This window comes from Drosophila miranda, chromosome 4, assembly GCF_003369915.1.
Source record: "Drosophila miranda strain MSH22 chromosome 4, D.miranda_PacBio2.1, whole genome shotgun sequence".
In the NCBI taxonomy this organism is placed as follows: domain Eukaryota; kingdom Metazoa; phylum Arthropoda; class Insecta; order Diptera; family Drosophilidae; genus Drosophila; species Drosophila miranda.
The window spans coordinates 31242868-31261332 of NC_046677.1; the positions used below are offsets into that span (position 1 = coordinate 31242868).

The following is an 18465-nucleotide window of genomic DNA, read 5'->3' on the forward strand; positions in this document are numbered from 1 at the left end:
CAAATCTGTGTCAACTATCATCTCTGAGATACTGCTGTATCTGTGAGACGCAAAACTGTAGCTTCTTTTTGTTGCTTTTATACCCGTAATCAAAATTAATATGCATAAGCATTTGGGGAGAGTGGAGGTGGTCTGGCAGCCGCAGAACGAGCTTAACCCGCTTACCCCAAGCCCCACTTCCATTCCCAGTTCATTATGCCCATTATGGGTATGGCTGGCTGGTCTGTTGTTCTGGTTGTAGTATCATTGTTTGATAATGGAGAGCCAAAGCCCCCACACATGAAGAGCACGAGCACCATATGGAGAGAACCATTCCCCACGAGAGAATGAGAGAGCGGATCGTAGTGATTGTGGTGCCGCCACCGCCGCCGTCCACGTAAAGTGTAAACGATATTCGCGAACGTGGATGGGATCAGTTGACATTTGACAGCGCGCGTGGTGGCACGTTTTGTGGGGCCATTGTCTGAAGGGAAATCCATAATTCAGCGCGTATACCCCGGGCCGCAAATTCGTCGAAAGTTTGGTATCTTTTGAAGCTTCAAAGTACTCATAAAATCGCAGTCGCACCGACTCTCGCATTGAGTATCAAGTACCGGTACATCTTGATTCCGGGGGACTGTCGTTGCCGGGTAATTGATACAATTCCATATAATGTGTGTTGATTATGTTATTACGAGTATTATGATGGAAATTAGGCAACAAATGGGGAAAATAAATAAATAAAACTACAGAAAAAGTGAATCCCAGCAAAGTTGATTGTATTTGAGCTGGCAACAAAATGAATGAAATTACCATTATTACTGTCAATTGCAATCGTTCTGATTACCATAATTAATGTGTGTGATTATATTTCGGTTAGTGTGTCGTGTTTTCGATTGCGGTGACTGTTTTGTGACCAACAAAACCATCAATAAAAAGTTCCTCAATCTCCGTTTGTTTGAGTCCCGACAACTGGACAAACAAAAGTTGTATAATGGCATACATGCCCTATCGATTGATAGTTGGCGGATGGGCCACGATAGCTCTCATTAACAAGTCCGAGTGCTAATTTTTGTATGGTCGAATAAGCGACAGTGTGAATACTCGTAGAACATTTGCTTTATGATGCACAAGATCCATATAAAGTTTACGATCTATAATCGAACGTCGCGTATTTGATGACAATTTGTGTCCCATTGTTAGACAAACAACAATTAGTAAAACATTTCTCACTATTGGGGTTTTCTCATGATTTTGGCCGCACTGAGAACACCCCACAAAGAAAGTCATTATATTCTACACGGATAATAAGTGATTGATTGATCCAACCAAATACTGATATATCCACAATTGGCAATGTCATCCCAAGACAAAAGATGGTCTCAAAAGTGATCTTTTAAGAGGCTTAAGGCACACAGTTATGTAAAAATAATACCCCACCTAAACCCAACACTTGCATACACCAATCTATTTAGTATTTCAAATTCCAAGCTTAGTCAAACATTTTATATTCGTGCCTCGCGCTCTGCCAGACAAAATTTACATACAACTTGGGGAACAGGCCAGACGAGCTTATTGCTATTGCTGTTACAATGAAACCCCCTTGGCGTGTCAGACACTTGATATGCGGGACATATTTTGTACGAGTATTGTCGTGTAAGATAAGATGCGTAATTATTAATTGACGCATAGCTTTGCCATTCTCTTCGAATTCAGTGACCCTTGGATACCGAAAAGTCAGTGGAGCAAACAACAGATCAAAAAGATCATCGCATGCTTATGACGCGTACCGTCCGTTCATTTAAATCCATGGAAACTTTTATTTCAATTTGTTTGAATTCGGCAATCGGGCAGGAGAGACTATCTCAATATGGTTAAACCATCACAAATGAAAGCAGGCAAAGAAATTCTGCCACATAAGGTGGTGCTCAGCGAGTGGGCACAGTCTACCGATAAGATACAAATTTGTATCTGCCAAGTCAAGTGTTAGTAGCTGTCTGTGTGAGTGCTGTGTGAAGAGCTCGTGTGAAGTTTTATCTCTGGCGGTGATAAAATTAAAAAAAAATGGGACAAAACTTCAGCTTGTTTATTTATATAAAAAAATAAGAAGAAATACATATATACAAAATGTACATAAAAATTCCCCCTAAAAGTGAACAATTGCAGGCACATTTAAAAGGGAGAGCCCGAGTGAATTCTTTAGAAACTTTCGTTATGTCATGATTATCGAAAAACTTAAGCTTTGTTTGTCTGAGGGTGCTCTTAGGCTGCACAAAATAGTTTTTCTTAAGGAAAGTTTTTTCATATAAAGATGATCCAGAAACCGGCAAGAGCATGATCTGTCTTCTGCCATGTATATTTCTGCTTTGCTACTGATTTATTTCAATATGACTTGAAAGCCTAATCCTAACATACCACAGAGAACGGCAATAACAAGATTGTTATATTCAGGGTTTTTCTATGTGATTTAAAGATAGCCCCGACAAGATCCCGCTGAGAGAGTCGCAAACGCTGCAAAAGACCCGGCCTCAGATTGTGAGCATTAAAATGATACGAGTAGATACGAAAGCAGAAACACCAGCAAGCCAGTGCAAACATCAGCAGATGCCGCAGTCCAACATGGTTTTATGATCAGCCCCAAAACGCAACCCCAGCAGCTCGAATTTGCGCAGCAACAAACCAGCAACCAGGAGGAGATCACAGACCAGATCCCAGCACAAAAACCAACAGCATGTCGGACAGCAATGAAAACTCTGGTGGACTGGCGAAGACAGCCTCCTCTCCCACTGCCCTCAATCTAGTGACGAAGCGCTCCACGCTTCGACACAGCCAGCTGTCGGACAGTGGTGCCGAGAGTTGTGGCGACGGCGGCGACGAACAGGCGCGTCTCATACGCTCGTCCTCCTCCCGTGCCCATAAGTACATTATAATACCGGCCACACCCACACCCGGAGCGACTGCCACGGTGACCTTCACCCTTGACGATTGCGATCCGGCGATCCCGGCTCCCATCTCGCCCACGCCCGCGACCCTGACCTGCACCACCACCACGACAATGTCCGGGGATACGGTGGCCGTGTCGCCGCTCAGCATGGATCTGCGCCGGATCGGCAGCCACAGCAGCAGCATGCGCTCAGTTGTTTCAGGTAAGGAGAGAATTTGAGAAGGGTATTCATTATAAGTCCTGAACATTTTTCTTTAGACAATTAATATTTTCAGTATGGATATCCTCCTTTAAATATTCATTAATGATTTCAATTGAAGCAGATGTACTTTGTATAATAACCTTATTCCTTTATTAAATCATTTAAAATATATTCTACAAATTACCTTTAGGTTACATGCCTGCCCTGAACGACAGCAGTGGCAATCTTGTGGGTGGCAGTGCGGTTGCCACTTCTGGGCTGCATGCCCCCAATCCGCTGTATATGCAACCGCAGGCCTCGCTGAGCGGCAGTTCCTATCTATTTCACGATTTGCCCGCCCAACAGATCTACTCGGATGTGACATCGGTCCGCTCCCTTGCCTCCATTGGCATTGGATCCACAGACGGACGGAAGTTGGTCATACGTCGAGTGCCGACCACCGCCAACGAGCTGTTCGACATGGTCAATCCCCAGACACCGCCGTAAGTTATCGAGCAAATCCATAAACGTATACAGCTGCGAACGAGTACAATCAGCCCTATCTACGGCCATTAGCATTACAAAGCGGAGCCGATAAAACGAACTAACATTTGTGGCAAATTTGGCCAGCGTTTGGCACCTCAGCATAAAAAGCAAATGTTGGCATAGCCTCATAGAGCATTCAAACAGCAGGCAAACAGAGAATTTTAACACCATTGTGGCATCTCTGGTCGGGGACATGTGATAGCGCCTCTTGGGCGCTGGAAACGTGTCGGAGGCAGCCTCTGTTCGCGCACCAGCTATTTTTAAGCAGTGTTCCTTAACGAGATCAATAGATTGATATTTGTATTGATTCGAGCAATTACCACGCCCCATTGTGCTCCAATATATGGCGGCTGGCTGGATTGCTGGAATCTGAAATCTGGCGGCCAAGTGCCCGGATCAGTAGTCAGTAACGTGTCAGCCCGCAGACGACGCAGTTCTCCCAGTTCCGTAATCTTATCCGTAGCCCTGTCCTTGCTTGAGCGTGTGTAGAGTGAATCCAACAGTGATGGCCGCATGGATAACGTGAACTAAGGACATATCATAAAGTTACTCTCGCATATACCACGCTATATACCGAGATCAGACCCGTAGTAGACCGCATCATAATGCCCTACCGTCAGGACTACGATGCCCAGTCATCGAAACACTCGGAGCAATCCACCTTCCGCTTCCAGCGTGTGGCCAAAGTGTAAGAATCGATCGCTGGATCATTACGTAAAGCCCCAATCGAATCGAATCGCATCAGGCCATTTCTGCTGCCTAAAAGTGTTTGGTGTTGATCTACATACATATATCATATACATTCTCGTATGATCATAGCCTTATTAGTTTAGGCCATTAGCGAATAAGCGCTGATTAAATATGAACGAATATTAAATGGATAAGTGGGCTGTTTATAATCTCTTTAGCGCTGATCTGAACAATGAAATACAAAGCAATCACTTATGTACACAAGGACCCTGTTTAGATTCAGATTAAATGTCTGATTTGTGGTGGCTAAAATTCTTTATAACAGAGTCGATATATGTATAACAAAGGGGAAACAGAGATGCATCGCCTCCCACATCACACCCCATTCAGCATTCTGTCCCCCACTCGCATCAGCCCCATCATCTGATCCGCTGATTCCATGGCAACAACTGGCACAACACCAGCACCTCACGGGGCCAGCCCCCATTGGGGTATGGGGCATGTGATTACTGCAATTAAGCCATTTGACGCAACAACTAATCGCTGTCGCTGTTTGGGTGCTCGCGAAATCTGTTAGGGGTGCACTGCCTACGGACTAGGTGTTGACATCAATTGGATGCGCCTGGCTGGGCTTATGACACCACAAGAGCTCCACTTACAATAGCTCTTCTCCTCTTTGCAGGCCTCTGGGCATCGATGACGATGACAGCTACATGGATATGTCCGACGACGCTGTGCAGCTGAAGCCACGCCAGCAGCACTGGGCCAACAAGATGCAGTTTGTCTTGGCCTGCATCGGATACTCGGTGGGGCTGGGAAACGTCTGGCGCTTTCCCTACATGTGCTACAAAAGCGGTGGTGGTAAGTAGAGTCTAAATAGATCTTACAGTATTTCCTAGAATTCCAAATCGGATCAATATCTGTTCGGATACGGCATAGGAACTCCAGAATGCGCTCCAAGAAAGCCGCTCATGCGATAAGGCAGATATTTACTTTGATTTCGTGCGACAAGAAGAACTTTTAGTTGCTCTAAAAGCATTTGACAATTTTGCGCTTTAAGCGGCATTTCCGCTCCAGCGTTTAAAAGCCATAAATTAAAATTTAAAATAAAGCGGTCACTGTCATCATCTGGACAACGTCTTCCCGTACATTCCTCCCTCCCTCCCACCATCCATGGTGGATGATCACGCGAGTCACTTGGATACCCGCGTCCATCTTCATTTACTTCGGTCACTCGGTCTCTGGCTCGTATTCGGACTCGGAGTCGGACCTGGTGCCCCATTTACGTATATAATGAGCACAAGATCTCTTGATAATGATGGAAAAGTAGGGAGAGAGAGATACTCGTACAGCCCGTACGGCCTTATGCAATTTGCAATTGTTGATGTCAAATATTTATAATTAATTTAATTTATTTACTTAGCTGCTGTCACATTTGTGCGCACATTTACATACAGACCCGTATCTAATTTTTTTTTTGCTACTGCTATTTCCAGGTGTTTTTCTAGTGCCTTATTGCATAATATTGTTCATATGCAGCATTCCGCTGCTATTTATGGAGCTGTCTGTGGGCCAGTACACTGGCCGTGGACCCATCGGCGCCCTGGGTCAACTATGTCCTTTGTTCAAAGGTAAGTTTACTACGAAGCGACGTAGAAAACATAAAAATTTGTATCATTCCGATGTTGATCATATTTAGATAAGGCATTGCAAAGCCATTAAATCACACGAGGGATAGGGAGTCTCCAGATCTCATGGGTAATGGGCTAACTAATTTGTCGTTACTTTTAGAGCCCATTCGAAATAAAAGCTTATTTGAAATAAAATTCATTGCGTCATTTGTGAAAATGCTTCGGGTTTCACAAATATTCTTCCGCCGCAATGAATTAGGCAGGAAAACAATGGAAAAACGCGGATGAGGCGTGAGGCTTACGCGTCGTACCATGACCAGCTAGAAAGTGTCGCTGCCTTGGCCAGATCCATTGCCAAGGTCGGTTAGATTAACAAAAAATATATGTACATACATATATGCATGTGTACTCGCATGCTCATGGATGTGTGAGCGATGTTTTTTTAGCTTTGAATTCCCCCGTGGGGTGCTCTACTTGAGTACGGACGGAAACTAATTAGCCGGATTCATTGTTGTCGTTGTGGCAGTGGCGTGAAAATTTGAGGCGCGGAAGTAAGCTCCCGGCTCCCGTCTCTAAAGCCTCCACACTCGGACCGGGCCCAAGGCTGAGGTTGTCAGTAGGGTCATAAATCTGGAAAACAACTTTACAAAACGCTTAATTATTGTCAATATTTTGCCAAACAAGCGGCGTTGGTTGCCGACACTCCCACTCGCAGCACTAAGATAATAAATATTAATTTGTGTAAAACTACTTAACCAAGATTCGCGAATGGTTTCGAGTCCATCCAATTGTCGCTGTGGCAAACAGAACGAATTGCACATTATGCAGATGAATATCAGTCTAGACTCTAAGCATGTGGTTCCAAATGAAACTGGTCGGATTTGCTGCTGAATGAATTAGGAACATGGGAATTTATACCCTAGCTCACTGAATCGACATTACATCCCAAGCAAAAGATTAGGCCAAATGAATTTGAAAAAGAAATAGAAATACAGAGAAACAAAAATCAGGCTGAGTTTTAGTTGAGTTATCTTTATTAAAAATATCTTGGTTTCTACTTTTACTATGCGTTCTGTCAATATAAACATATAGAATATCTGTTGAGGATGAGCAAATCACATACATACCAGCGCAATTTATCTGTATAATTATGATGGTATTCCTCTAATAGTTATTAAAATCCATCCCAAAAATTTCAGGAGCTGGACTCGCTAGTGTGGTCGTCTCGTTTCTCATGTCCACATACTATAGCGTCATCATAGGTTATTCAATTTACTACTTCTTTACGTCATTTAAAACAGAGATGCCCTGGATTGACTGCAACAACAGGTAGGTTAAGCCGAGCAGAACAATGCAATTATGTACCATCGCCAGCGCTAATAACAATCTTTAAATTTCAGATGGAATACGCCGGACTGTTGGGTGCCGCAACGCAAGGAAATCAATGCCAGTGCACCGGACACATCACGCACCCCCTCAGAGGAGTTCTTTGAGTAATGAATGCATTCCAAGTTGCCCCAATTCACAAATCTACTAAGACTCTTCTAAAACTCTTCCTGCAGAAATAAGGTTCTACAGATTAGCGGTGGCCTGGAATATCCGGGAATGATGCGATGGGAGCTCTTCGCTTGTCTTATTTGTGCCTGGCTGATGGTTTACTTTGCCACATGGAAGTCGATCAAGTCTTCGGCCAAGGTGCGGTACTTTACGGCCACTTTTCCGTTTGTGCTCATCATCATACTAATGGTGCGGGCCGTGACGCTCGACGGGGCGGCCGAGGGTCTGCGCTTCTTCTTCCGACCAAAGTGGTCGGAGCTGAAGAACGCCAATGTGTGGATCAATGCCGCCTCCCAGAACTTCAATTCGCTGGGCATTACCTTCGGATCCATGATCTCCTTTGCCAGCTACAACAAGTACAACAACAACATACTCCGCGACACGATTGCGGTGAGTGCAGTGAATATGATAACCAGCCTGCTGGTTGGCATATTCGCCTTCTCCACACTGGGAAACCTGGCACTGGAGCAGAACACCAATGTGCGAGACGTCATTGGCGATGGGCCGGGCATGATATTTGTGGTGTATCCACAGGCCATGGCCAAAATGCCGTACGCTCAGCTGTGGGCGGTCATGTTCTTCTTCATGCTGCTCTGCCTGGGCCTGAACTCTCAGTTTGCCATTGTCGAGGTGGTGGTCACGTCTATACAGGATGGCTTTCCGCGCTGGATTAAACGGCACCTGGGCTACCACGAGATAGTCGTGCTTTTTGTCTGCGTTATCTCGTGCCTCTTCGGTATGCCGAACATCATACAGGGTGGGATCTACTACTTCCAGCTGATGGACCACTATGCTGCCTCGGTGACGATTATGTTTCTAGCCTTCTGCCAAATGATCGCCATAGCCTGGTTCTACGGCACCGGACGATTGTCGAAGAATGTTAAGCAGATGACCGGAAAGGCTCCATCATTCTATCTCAGATCCTGTTGGCTTGTGCTGGGACCCTGCCTGCTCTTTGTATGTGATCCGGGTGTAATAGAAATTTGCTGAACAATATATCATGTCGCCTTCTCTCTTTTTGTAGGCCATTTGGGTTCTGAGTCTCATCAACTACCGTGAGCCAACGTATCATAATGGGAGATATACTTATCCGGACTGGGCGTATGGCATTGGATGGATGTTCGCATCTTTCTCACTGATCTGCATACCGGGGTATGCGCTAATCAACTTCCTGCGGACCGGCGGTGACAGCTTTTGGGATGTAAGTGGATAGATTTGTCTTGTCTATTTGTTATCATCCGTCAATAGCAATGTGCGTATTCCATTCTACAGCGCATCAAGAACACGCTGCGACCAAATATCTACGAGTGCAAGATCTGTGGCGAACATCACTGCGAACACGACTATCCAGAACAGGAACAGTACATGCTGGCCCAGGAGCTGGCCACCGTGTACAGGCCCACCACCAGCCACCTACATTTGGGAGCAAAATCCGGCTATAATGCTATGCAGGCCTCGAGCACGGGACCCCAGGGGTCCCACTCGGAATACAAATATCAGTCCAAGGCCCACGCCGAGCCACCACCGAACACGATAGATGAGCAAAATGGCAAATAGACTAGCGCTTGGCACGAGTATCCTGTTCAACTAAAACCGATTTCTGAGTATTTTTAATGAATCATTTTTGTGGCTTTCCATGATTAAATCAAACTAAATAAATTATCGAAATTGACATGAACAATCGATATCGATAGCAGTTGGAGCATTTTACAGGTCTTCAGTGTTAAATTCGATGTGTCTTTTTAGCCCCGACTTAGACAGAGACAAAGAATACATTTAAACTGTTGATCGACCTTTGCAAAGGTTTTAGATTGGTTCTATCTGAATAGAGCTGTTAGACGCGAAATGTAGCACGACCAATTTATGTTATGCGAAAAGCCACAAAAAGTGCTGCTATGCGCGAGAGGTGTCCATGTGTTATCGAAATATTTTATGTCAGCTGCAATGTCTTGCAGAAATTATATTCATTTAAATTTTGTGTTATGTGATGTCTGCAAGCAGACAGAACAAGATAAAACACAAATTAAATTGCATATCTGCTGTGCATCGAAAGACCCATGGGAAAGATTTGCGATTATGCACAAGAACAGCGCCTGGGGTTAGTACCTCTGCAACAGGTGCCGTCATGGAATACTGTAAGTGGATTTGCTGATAATATAAATACATTCTCAGAATACAATCTTACGTCCTTTTCCAGCAATACAATATATAGGTACCGTTGATTGCTTCTGCAATCTTTTCATCAGTGGTAAACACGGAGTTTATCTTTGGCCAACATGTTAGACACTTGGATTGGTTCCTTTCTCCAGTGTCATTTAGGTTTTGAGTCTCATCAGCTACTCTTAGGAAACTTACCACAATATTACATGGCATTGGTCTTATGTACGCATATTTCTCTCTAACTTGCATACCGGGCTATCTATAATCGTTTGCAAATTTATTTTGCGTGATTGTACAGAACAGGAGTAGCACTCGTACATTCTGAAACAGAAGCTGGCCACCATATGCAAGCCCAGAATCACCCACCAGTAGTTCTTTATTATCCGTATTATCATTTAGATGTATTTTCCCATTGGTTCGATTTCACACTTTCACTATCTGACTGTTCCCAATCCTCGTCTTTTTTAGATTATCACATATCTCTTCTTCATCATCTTCGTCTATTAGTGTGAAATACAGTTTATGACTTTTGTCGAAGGTTTATAAACTAACTTCAATATAAAAGAGCTAGCCTGAAGGCCTTATTGCCCTGGCTACAGCCATTAAATTTTGATGTAGGGTTAATCGTATTCTACACTTTTTTAGATAAATAAATAGCTTATAACTACTTTTTTATTTTCTTCACGAATGCGCAGTTGAGTTATTTTCGCCAAGTGCAGTTAGTAATCAACGTCTGCTAGGCTATATAAATAAATGGTTTTCAAAAAGCTTATTTTAGAGTGCAAGAATTTCATAAAATTGAGATGTCTTCTTAAATGTATCCTATTTGTAATGTTTTATTAGAGTTTACATTTAAAACTGTTTATAAAGGCCACACATTTAACATCAAATATAAAATGTTTGATCAATTTTGTCAGTAATCTCGTCCAAAAAGATCTGTATGTAAAAAAATACGTAAAATATGAAAAATATATAGCGCTTAAAGATCTTGTTCTGCAGTAGGAGCGATCGTATCATCCTCTCTCAGCGTTCTTACGGCTGTGATCTCGAAGAGTGATGGAATGGCACAGTTGTCGTTGCTTGTGTGAGTAAGTATGTGTCTTTGGTAGCTATTGTTTCTGTATCTAAATGTCTTTGAGCAGTGGATGCACTTATAAGGACGCTCCCCTGTGTGAGAACGGAGGTGTACCTGGAGATTCGACTTTTCCTGAAATGACTTCGAGCACTGAGTGCATTGGTAGGGTCGTTCCCCTGTGTGAGTAAGAGTGTGTCTATCAAGCTTTGATTTTTGTTTAAAAGACTTTGAGCAGTAAGAACACCTGAACGGTCGTTCGCCAGTGTGAATCCGGGTGTGTTCTCGGAGATGAGATTTTTGTTGAAATGACTGCGAGCAGTGAGAGCATTTGTATGGTCGTTCACCCGTGTGTGTACAAATGTGAATATGTAGAGGTTCTTCCTTGCTAAACGATTTGTAGCAGTGAGGACATTGGTAAGGTCGTTCACCCGTGTGCGATCGGATATGAATCCGGAGACTATCGGATCGAGCAAATGACTTGGAGCAGTGTGTACACTTGTGCGGCAGCTCCACAGTGTGAATACAGGTGTGTTCGTTGATCTCGGAATTTTTTGTAAGCGACTGAAAGCAGTGAGAGCACTGGTGGGGTCTAATTGACAGCGGGCAGTCAGGAAATTTGTATGTTCGTTCGTCTGAGTGAATAAGGATGTGTTTTTCAAGACTGGATTTTTCTTTGAAGGACCTTAAACATTGGCAGCATTCGTAGCTTCGTTTATCTGTGTGAGTACGGGTGTGTCTATCAAGGCATGATTTTTGTGTAAAAGACATCGAACAGTGGGAACAATGGTATGGTCGTTCTCCTGTGTGCGTACGGGTGTGCGTTTGAAGAGTGTATTTTAGTTGAAATGACTTTGAGCATTCGGAGCATTTGTAGGGTCGATCATCTGTGTGCGTACGGATGTGAATCTGTAGAGTTCCTTTAACGGAAAATGACTTGGAGCAGTGAGGACATTGGTAAGGTCGTTGATTCTTATGCAAACGGATATGAACTCTAAGACTTTCGTTTTGGGCAAAGGACATAGAGCAAAGAGAACACTTATACGGTTGCTCACCAGTGTGTGTAAGGATGTGCTCTTTAAGTTTGATATTTTGTGTAAATGACATCGGGCAGTGAGAGCACTGGTAAGGTCGTTCACCTGTGTGGGAACGTTTGTGTATTTGAAGATGGGCGAGTTTTATGAATGATATGGAGCACTGGGAGCACTTATAAGGTGGATTCCCCATGTGCGTACGGGTGTGTCTTTCAAGATTCGATTTTTGTGTAAAAGACATCAAACAGTGGGAACATTGGTAGGGTCGTTCTCCTGAGTGAGTACGCGTGTGTGTTTGAAGGTTGCATTTTAGCCGAAATGATTTTGAGCAGCTGGAACATTTGTAGGGTCTGTCCATAATATCCGTCTTATTGTTGTTAACTTGGTGTATCTCTTCATCGGTTTCTAATTGGTTCGATTGCTCATTTTCAATATCTGAGGGTTCCCAATCCCCGCCTTCCAAATTGTCTTCTTCTCTATCGTCTTCCATCAGTGTTAAATAGAGTGTATGGCTCTGCTCACATGTTTTTATAAGATTGAATGCATTTACAGCATCCTCAAGGCAGGGCGGACATATGTTTTCTGGTAGTAAATCGCCTCGCCTTACCACGTACCCGGTGCACTGTGCTATCATGTCAGCAATACAAGTATCCAATGTTGGTCTTTCATCAAAAATATTTGTGAATGGTCCGGAGTTTTCCATGCAAACTCTGCATATTTCCTCCATAGTCCTGCAAGTATATGACTATTATATATAAAGAATACAGGACCCGCCATTACATGCAGGAATGCATCGAATGTTGAACAAAACAACGAACCAACTGTGCGGCTTTTATTAATTGCAAAAATGTAGTTTGGATGTTTCCTTGGCACGAATTAGTTTGTTTTGACCACAAAACATAATAATTAGAGCTGTTAGACGCGAATTGTAGCACGACAAATTTATGTTATGCGAAAAGCCACAAAAAGTGCTGCTTGGCGCGAGAGGTATCGACGTGTTATCGAAATAGTTTATGTTAACTGCAACGTTTTGCAGAAATTATATTCATTTAAATTCTGTGTTATATGATACTGCAAGAGGACAGAACAAGATAAAACACAAACTAAATTGCAAATCTGCAATGCTTCGAAGGACCCATGGGAGGAATGATTTGGGATCATACACAAGAGCAACGCCTAGGTTTAGTACCTATGCAACAGGTGCGGGCATGGAATACTGTTAGTGGATTTTCTGAAAATAAATACATTCTCAAGCTGGTATTTATACAAATATAGATGTCGTTTCTACTGTAACCCTTTCGATTGACTCCTTTCTTTATTGTCATTTAGGTTCTGCTTTTAACACGCAACGTATCTCAATAGGACATGGCAATGGTATGTGCGCATATTTATCAGTAACTTGCATACCGGGTTATGCGCTGACCAACTTGCTGCGGATCAGCGCAGATAGCTTTGGGATGTAAATGGATAGAGTCTTACGTATCTATTATTATTTGTCAATTAATTTTATTTTATATTCCATTCAATGAGGCCTCCAAATATCTAGTAGTGCATGAGTTGTAGCGAATATCGTTTGCATAATTGTACAGAACAGGAGCAGAACTCTCGCTTGCTGGCGTAGAGGCTGGACACCGTGTGCTTGCCCATAACCAGCCACCTGATATTTTGGGAAAGAAGTCCTGCTATGGTGCTGCATACCAATCCATATCAGTCCAAGCCTAAGCCCAATCGTGCGAAAAAGCCGTGGATCAGTGGAAACATTGGTAGGGTCATTCTCCTGTGTGCGTACATTCGATAACACAACATATGCATGTAAATTCATTCGAATAGATGAGCTTGCGCTTAACAGCTCATTTCTTCTCCTCTTCTCCATTTCTCAAAACTAAAACAATTCAAGTGGAGGAAAGAATGAACACCAATTGGCTGCTAGAGGGTTTGATTACGCTTATTTCTCATGTACATATTTATGTAAATATTGTTGTATTCCGTTCATTAATATTCATTTACTTGCAGGACAATGGAGGAAATATGCAGAGTTTGCATGGAAAACTTCGGACCATTCACAAATATTTTTGATGACAGACCCACGTTGGAAACTTGCATTGCTGACATGATAACACAGTGCACCGGGTACGTGGTTAGGCGAGGCGATTTACTACCAGAAAACATATGTCCGCCTTGTCTTGAGGATGCAGTGAGTGCATTCAACCTTAAGAAAACCTGTGAGCACAGTCATAAACTCTATTTCCCAGTGATGGAGGAGGATGTAGAAGAATTTGCTGATACTCTAGAAGATGAGGACTGGGAACCGTCAGATATTGAAAGTGAGCAGTCGAAACAATCTGAAAACGATGAAGAGATGAATCAAAATGATAGCAATAACATTGATCATTTTGTACGACCCTTCAAATGCTCCGACTGCACAAAATCCTTTCACCAAAAAGCCCATATTCAATCACGCACACAGGTGATCGACCCTACCAATGTTCCTACTGCTCGATGTCGTTTGCACAGAAATACAATCTTGACAGACACACTCGTTCACACACTAATGATCGTTCATACCAGTGCCCTCATTGCTCAAAGTCCTTCATACAAAAATGCAATCTTGAAAAACACACACAGGTGATCGACCCTACCAGTGCTCCCACTGTTCGAAGTCATTTCCACAAAAATCCCATCTCCATGTACACAACTGTACGCACGCCATGGAACTGCCGCATATGTGTCCTCACTGCTCCAAGTCATTTTCCCGTTCCGATAGTCTACGGATTCATATCCTCCGGTAGCACACGGATAAACGACATTATCAATGTCCTTACTGTTCGCAGTCATTTCAACAAAAATTTCATCTCCAAGAACACAGCCGTATTCACACTGGCGAACGGCCGCATAGATGCTCTTACTGCTCAAAGTCTTTTAAACAAAAATCAAAGCTTGATAGACACACTCTTACTCACACAGGGGAACGACCCTACCAATGCACTCAGTGCTCGAAGTCATTTCAGGAAAAGTCGAATCTCCAGGTACACCTCCGTTCTCACACAGGGGAGCGTCCTTACAAGTGCATCCACTGCTCAAAGACTTTTAGATACAGAAACAGTAGCTACCAAAGACACATACTAACTCACAAAAGCAACGACAACTGTGCCATTCCGTCACTCTTCGAGATCACATCCGTAAGAACGTTGAGAATGGAAGATACTATTGCTCCTACTGCAGAACCAGATCTTTAACCCTGGACCGTCATTATTCGTCAAAACGATGACGCCTAATTCCAATCGACTATTTCCTTTGCCGTTTTGTGTTACTGTTTGTTGTTGCAGTGTAAGGACTGGCAAGTAGATCGATTTTAAAACTGACGTCGAAACGGCTAAGCATGACTTCTATGACTTTTAAATAAATTATGTATGTATGTAGATCAGAGGTCGGTTTGAAATGTAAATTCCAATAAAATATTATAAAAAACAATCACAAATTCCAATTGTAAAATATTCATTATGTTCGATTTTCTCACCTTTCAAGAGATGAATGAGCAGAACCATACGTGCCAAATATCAGAAGTCTCCTTTTTAAAAAAGAAATTAAATGTCTTAATAAAGTTTTTATTTTATAATTTAAAATCTTAATAAATAGATCCAATTGAATTTATCCAAGTAAATTTTATATATCCCATATTCTTCAATTAAAAATACCCTTTGCCAATCCATGAAGAAACAAACAAATATTTATTAATTATTTTCTTTTTAAGTTGGTGAACAATTTAAAATTTCATTTTAATTTTGATTTGTCAAAGATAAAAAAAAGGATTTCATTAATAGTACATATGAAATTATTTGCATACAGATCTATAATACCTGCTTGAGGCAAAGGACACATTCACAGACGGAATTAGTGGGCCGAAAGGTGTCCTTTGTCTGGAGCAATCAGACCTTATCTGTTTTTCCTAGCTTCGCATGCATGCAATCCTCAGGGTGCTTACGAGATTGTGAGATACCAGATAGTACCGGAATGGGACACAAGTCATTGGTTGTGAGAGTTAGTATATGTCTTTGGTAGGTTTGGGTTTTGTATTTAAATTAGTTATTTAAAGTAGACTTAGGGTGAATATTCTCTATGAGTTCGGAAGTGTATTTTGAGATGGGAATTTTGATTAAATGACTTCAAACAGTGAGAGCACTGGAAGGGTCGTTCTCCTGTGTGAGTAAGGATGTGTCTATCAAGTTTGTATTTTTGTATAAAAGCCATTGGACATTCAGGGCATTCGAATGGTCGTTCATCCGTGTGCCAAAGTATATGATCTCGAAGAGAAGTGGCGTGAGCATAAGAATTAGAGCAGCGGGTACACTTGTGCGGTCTTTCCCCTGTGTGAGTCCGGATGTGCACATTGAGAGTGCATTTTTCTGGAAACGACTTCGGGCAACGAGAGCATTTGAAGGGCCGCTCACCTGTGTGGGTGTGGGTGTGTATTTGAAGATGGGCGAGTTGTTTAAACGACATCGGACAGTAAGAACACTCGTACGGTCGCTCCCCCGTGTGAGTGCGACTGTGTTGTTTAAGCTCGGAATTCTGTGTGAATGACATCGAGCACTCAGGGCATTTGTAGGGTCGTTCCCCAGTGTGCGTACGGATGTGATTGCGGAGAGTTCCAGCGTGAGGAAAAGACTTGGAGCAGTGGGTACACTTGTACGGTCGCTCGCCCGTGTGAGTGCGGATGTGTATCTCTAGGTTAGATTTTTCTGGAAATGACTTCGAACACTGAGTGCATTGGTAGGGTCGTTCACCTGTGTGAGTAAGGGTGTGTCTATCAAGTTTAGACTTATGTACGAAAGTTTTTGAGCAGGAAGAACATTTATACGGCCGTTCCCAGCTGTGAGTATGGCTGTGTCTTTGGAGGTCGGATTTTTCTTGAAATGACTCCGAGCAGTAACTACATTTGTAGGTTCGTTTATCCTTGTGCAAGCGCAAATGAATTCGGAGGCAATCGGATCGGGCAAAGGACTTAGGGCAGTGGGAACACTTATAAGGTCGTTCTCCCGTATGACTACGGATGTGTATCTTGAGTTCGAATTTTTGTGTAAATGACATCGGGCATTGGGAACATTTGAAGGGTCGATCACCCGTGTGTGTACGGGTGTGTCTATCAAGATTATATTTTTGTGCAAAAGACTTCGAGCAGTGGGAACATTTGAAGGGTCGATCCCCTGTGTGCATACGGGTGTGAGTTTGAAGATTGGATTTTAGTCGAAATTTCTTTGAGCAGAATATGCATTTGTAGGGTTGTTCTCCCGTGTGCGTACGGATGTGAAGCCGAAGAGTTCCGGAGTGAGAGAAAGACTTCGAGCAATGGGAACACTTATACGGTCGCTCGCCCGTGTGAGTTCGCATGTGAACTTTGAGATAGGATTCGTCTTTAAATGACTTCGAGCAGTGAGAACATTTATGTGGTCTATCAATTTTATCAGTGTTATCAATTTGATTCGCATTATCAGTGCTATCAATTCTATCAGCGTTATCACTTTTATCAGTGTTATCGCTACCATCTTGATCGGTTTGAAAATGTTTCTCACTCTGGTCACTTTCACTATCTGACGGTTCCCAGTCCTCATCTTCCTGACTATCGGAAAAGTCTTCTATATTCTCCTGCACCACTGGAAAACTGCGTTCATGGCTCTGCTCACAAGTTTCCTTAAGATTAAATGCATTCACTGTAGCCTCTAGGCAAGGCGAACATATATTTTCTGTTAGTGAATCGCCTTGCCTAACCACGTATCCTGCGCACTCCGATTTTTGTGTCTCATCCAAAATGCTTGCGAATGGTCCAGAATTTCCCATGCAAACTCTGCATATTTTCTCCATTGTCCTGCAAAAAAATTAAACGGAGTACAGAAACGCACAATTGCGCCAATTAACTTTTGGGCTTTTCCGAGTACATAAATATATATATGTACTTTTTATTGGCTTTTCTTCCTTGTCCAACTTTAGCTGAGGGTAGGTATACGGTTGTACATATGAATATAATATGTACGATTCGATTTTGGTTCGTATTTAGCATGGAGCTGAATACATACGAAATCGAGCTGTAAAGCGCAAAAATTAGCACGCAAGGCGCGAAAGGCATCAGAGGGCGTATAGAATTAAATTATTTTAGTTGTGAAATAGTTTTTATCTAGGTTATAGTAATAATTTGAATTGAAGACTTGCTGTTAGAACGCGGAAAAAAACTGGTCAGTTTTTTTTAGTAACTGGAGAATTTTAGTACACTTGAAATTAATACATTCTATTAGGATACCGGTAGTCATACATGGAAAGTACTGGTATGTCAAAATGTTTCGATGTGGCATTCATTTCCAGCATTATTTTTTTGCTCTTATGGTACAATCCCCCCTACGTGTTGGAGGAGATCACAACTCCGTCAGGCAGTTGTGTGTAACTCATTTGGACACCAGAAACAGAGCTCGAAACTGCCTTTGGTCATTGGTCACTGGCTAAAAAAAAGTTGAGACCTATATTTTTTGTTCTTTTGTTCAAATATCTACGAGTGCAAGATCAGCAGCAGGAGCACCACTCATTGCAAGTCCAAGTTGAGCCACCTGGTTTTTCTTTCGGATAGAAGTCCGGCTATAGTGCTGTATATCGCCATCCTGTGACTGTTATATCCACTGTGCGTA

General features: G+C 42.6%; 3 protein-coding genes across 7 annotated transcripts; 1 reads left to right on the forward strand and 2 right to left on the reverse strand.

Annotated features, from left to right (window-relative positions):
• Positions 1 to 417: 417 nt before the first annotated feature.
• LOC108162184 (sodium- and chloride-dependent GABA transporter ine) lies at positions 418 to 9206 on the forward strand. 5 transcript variants are annotated; one of them, XM_017296778.2, is made up of 10 exons: positions 418 to 653; positions 2453 to 3125; positions 3316 to 3607; positions 5023 to 5201; positions 5837 to 5971; positions 7171 to 7300; positions 7372 to 7464; positions 7534 to 8485; positions 8553 to 8729; positions 8801 to 9206. In XM_017296778.2, exons 2-10 carry the CDS (start codon positions 2711 to 2713, stop codon positions 9083 to 9085), a joined length of 2658 nt encoding a protein of 885 aa, XP_017152267.1. In that variant the 5' UTR covers positions 418 to 653; positions 2453 to 2710; the 3' UTR covers positions 9086 to 9206. The 5 variants fall into 5 exon arrangements, with proteins under 5 accessions (XP_017152267.1, XP_017152266.1, XP_017152265.1 ...); XM_017296777.2 differs by having other exon boundaries at positions 418 to 629; positions 2431 to 3125; XM_017296776.2 differs by having other exon boundaries at positions 418 to 629.
• A 758-nt stretch (positions 9207 to 9964) lies between these two features.
• Positions 9965 to 12727, reverse strand: LOC108162187 (gastrula zinc finger protein XlCGF26.1-like). Its single transcript, XM_017296786.2, has 2 exons — positions 12613 to 12727; positions 9965 to 12525 (listed from the first exon to the last, which is right to left on the reverse strand). The coding sequence occupies exon 2, from the start codon at positions 12519 to 12521 to the stop codon at positions 10668 to 10670; it is 1854 nt and encodes a 617-aa protein (XP_017152275.1). The 5' UTR covers positions 12522 to 12525; positions 12613 to 12727; the 3' UTR covers positions 9965 to 10667.
• A 2793-nt stretch (positions 12728 to 15520) lies between these two features.
• On the reverse strand, positions 15521 to 17805 carry LOC117185695 (zinc finger protein 431-like). Its single transcript, XM_017296782.2, has 2 exons — positions 17746 to 17805; positions 15521 to 17657 (listed from the first exon to the last, which is right to left on the reverse strand). Exon 2 carries the CDS (start codon positions 17651 to 17653, stop codon positions 15893 to 15895), a length of 1761 nt encoding a protein of 586 aa, XP_017152271.2. The 5' UTR covers positions 17654 to 17657; positions 17746 to 17805; the 3' UTR covers positions 15521 to 15892.
• Between the last annotated feature and the right edge of the window lie 660 nt (positions 17806 to 18465).

Excerpts from the sequence above, each read along its gene's own strand:
- LOC108162184 (XM_017296778.2), top strand. The coding sequence starts at position 2,711 with ATGTCGGACAGCAATGAAAACTCTGGTGGACTGGCGAAGACAGCCTCC. Across the intron at positions 3,126-3,315 it reads CATGCGCTCAGTTGTTTCAG|GTTACATGCCTGCCCTGAAC; the intron begins GTAAGGAGAGAA and ends AATTACCTTTAG. Across the intron at positions 8,486-8,552 it reads TGGGACCCTGCCTGCTCTTT|GCCATTTGGGTTCTGAGTCT; the intron begins GTATGTGATCCG and ends CTCTTTTTGTAG.
- LOC108162187 (XM_017296786.2), bottom strand. The coding sequence starts at position 12,521 with ATGGAGGAAATATGCAGAGTTTGCATGGAAAACTCCGGACCATTCACA.
- LOC117185695 (XM_017296782.2), bottom strand. The coding sequence starts at position 17,653 with ATGGAGAAAATATGCAGAGTTTGCATGGGAAATTCTGGACCATTCGCA.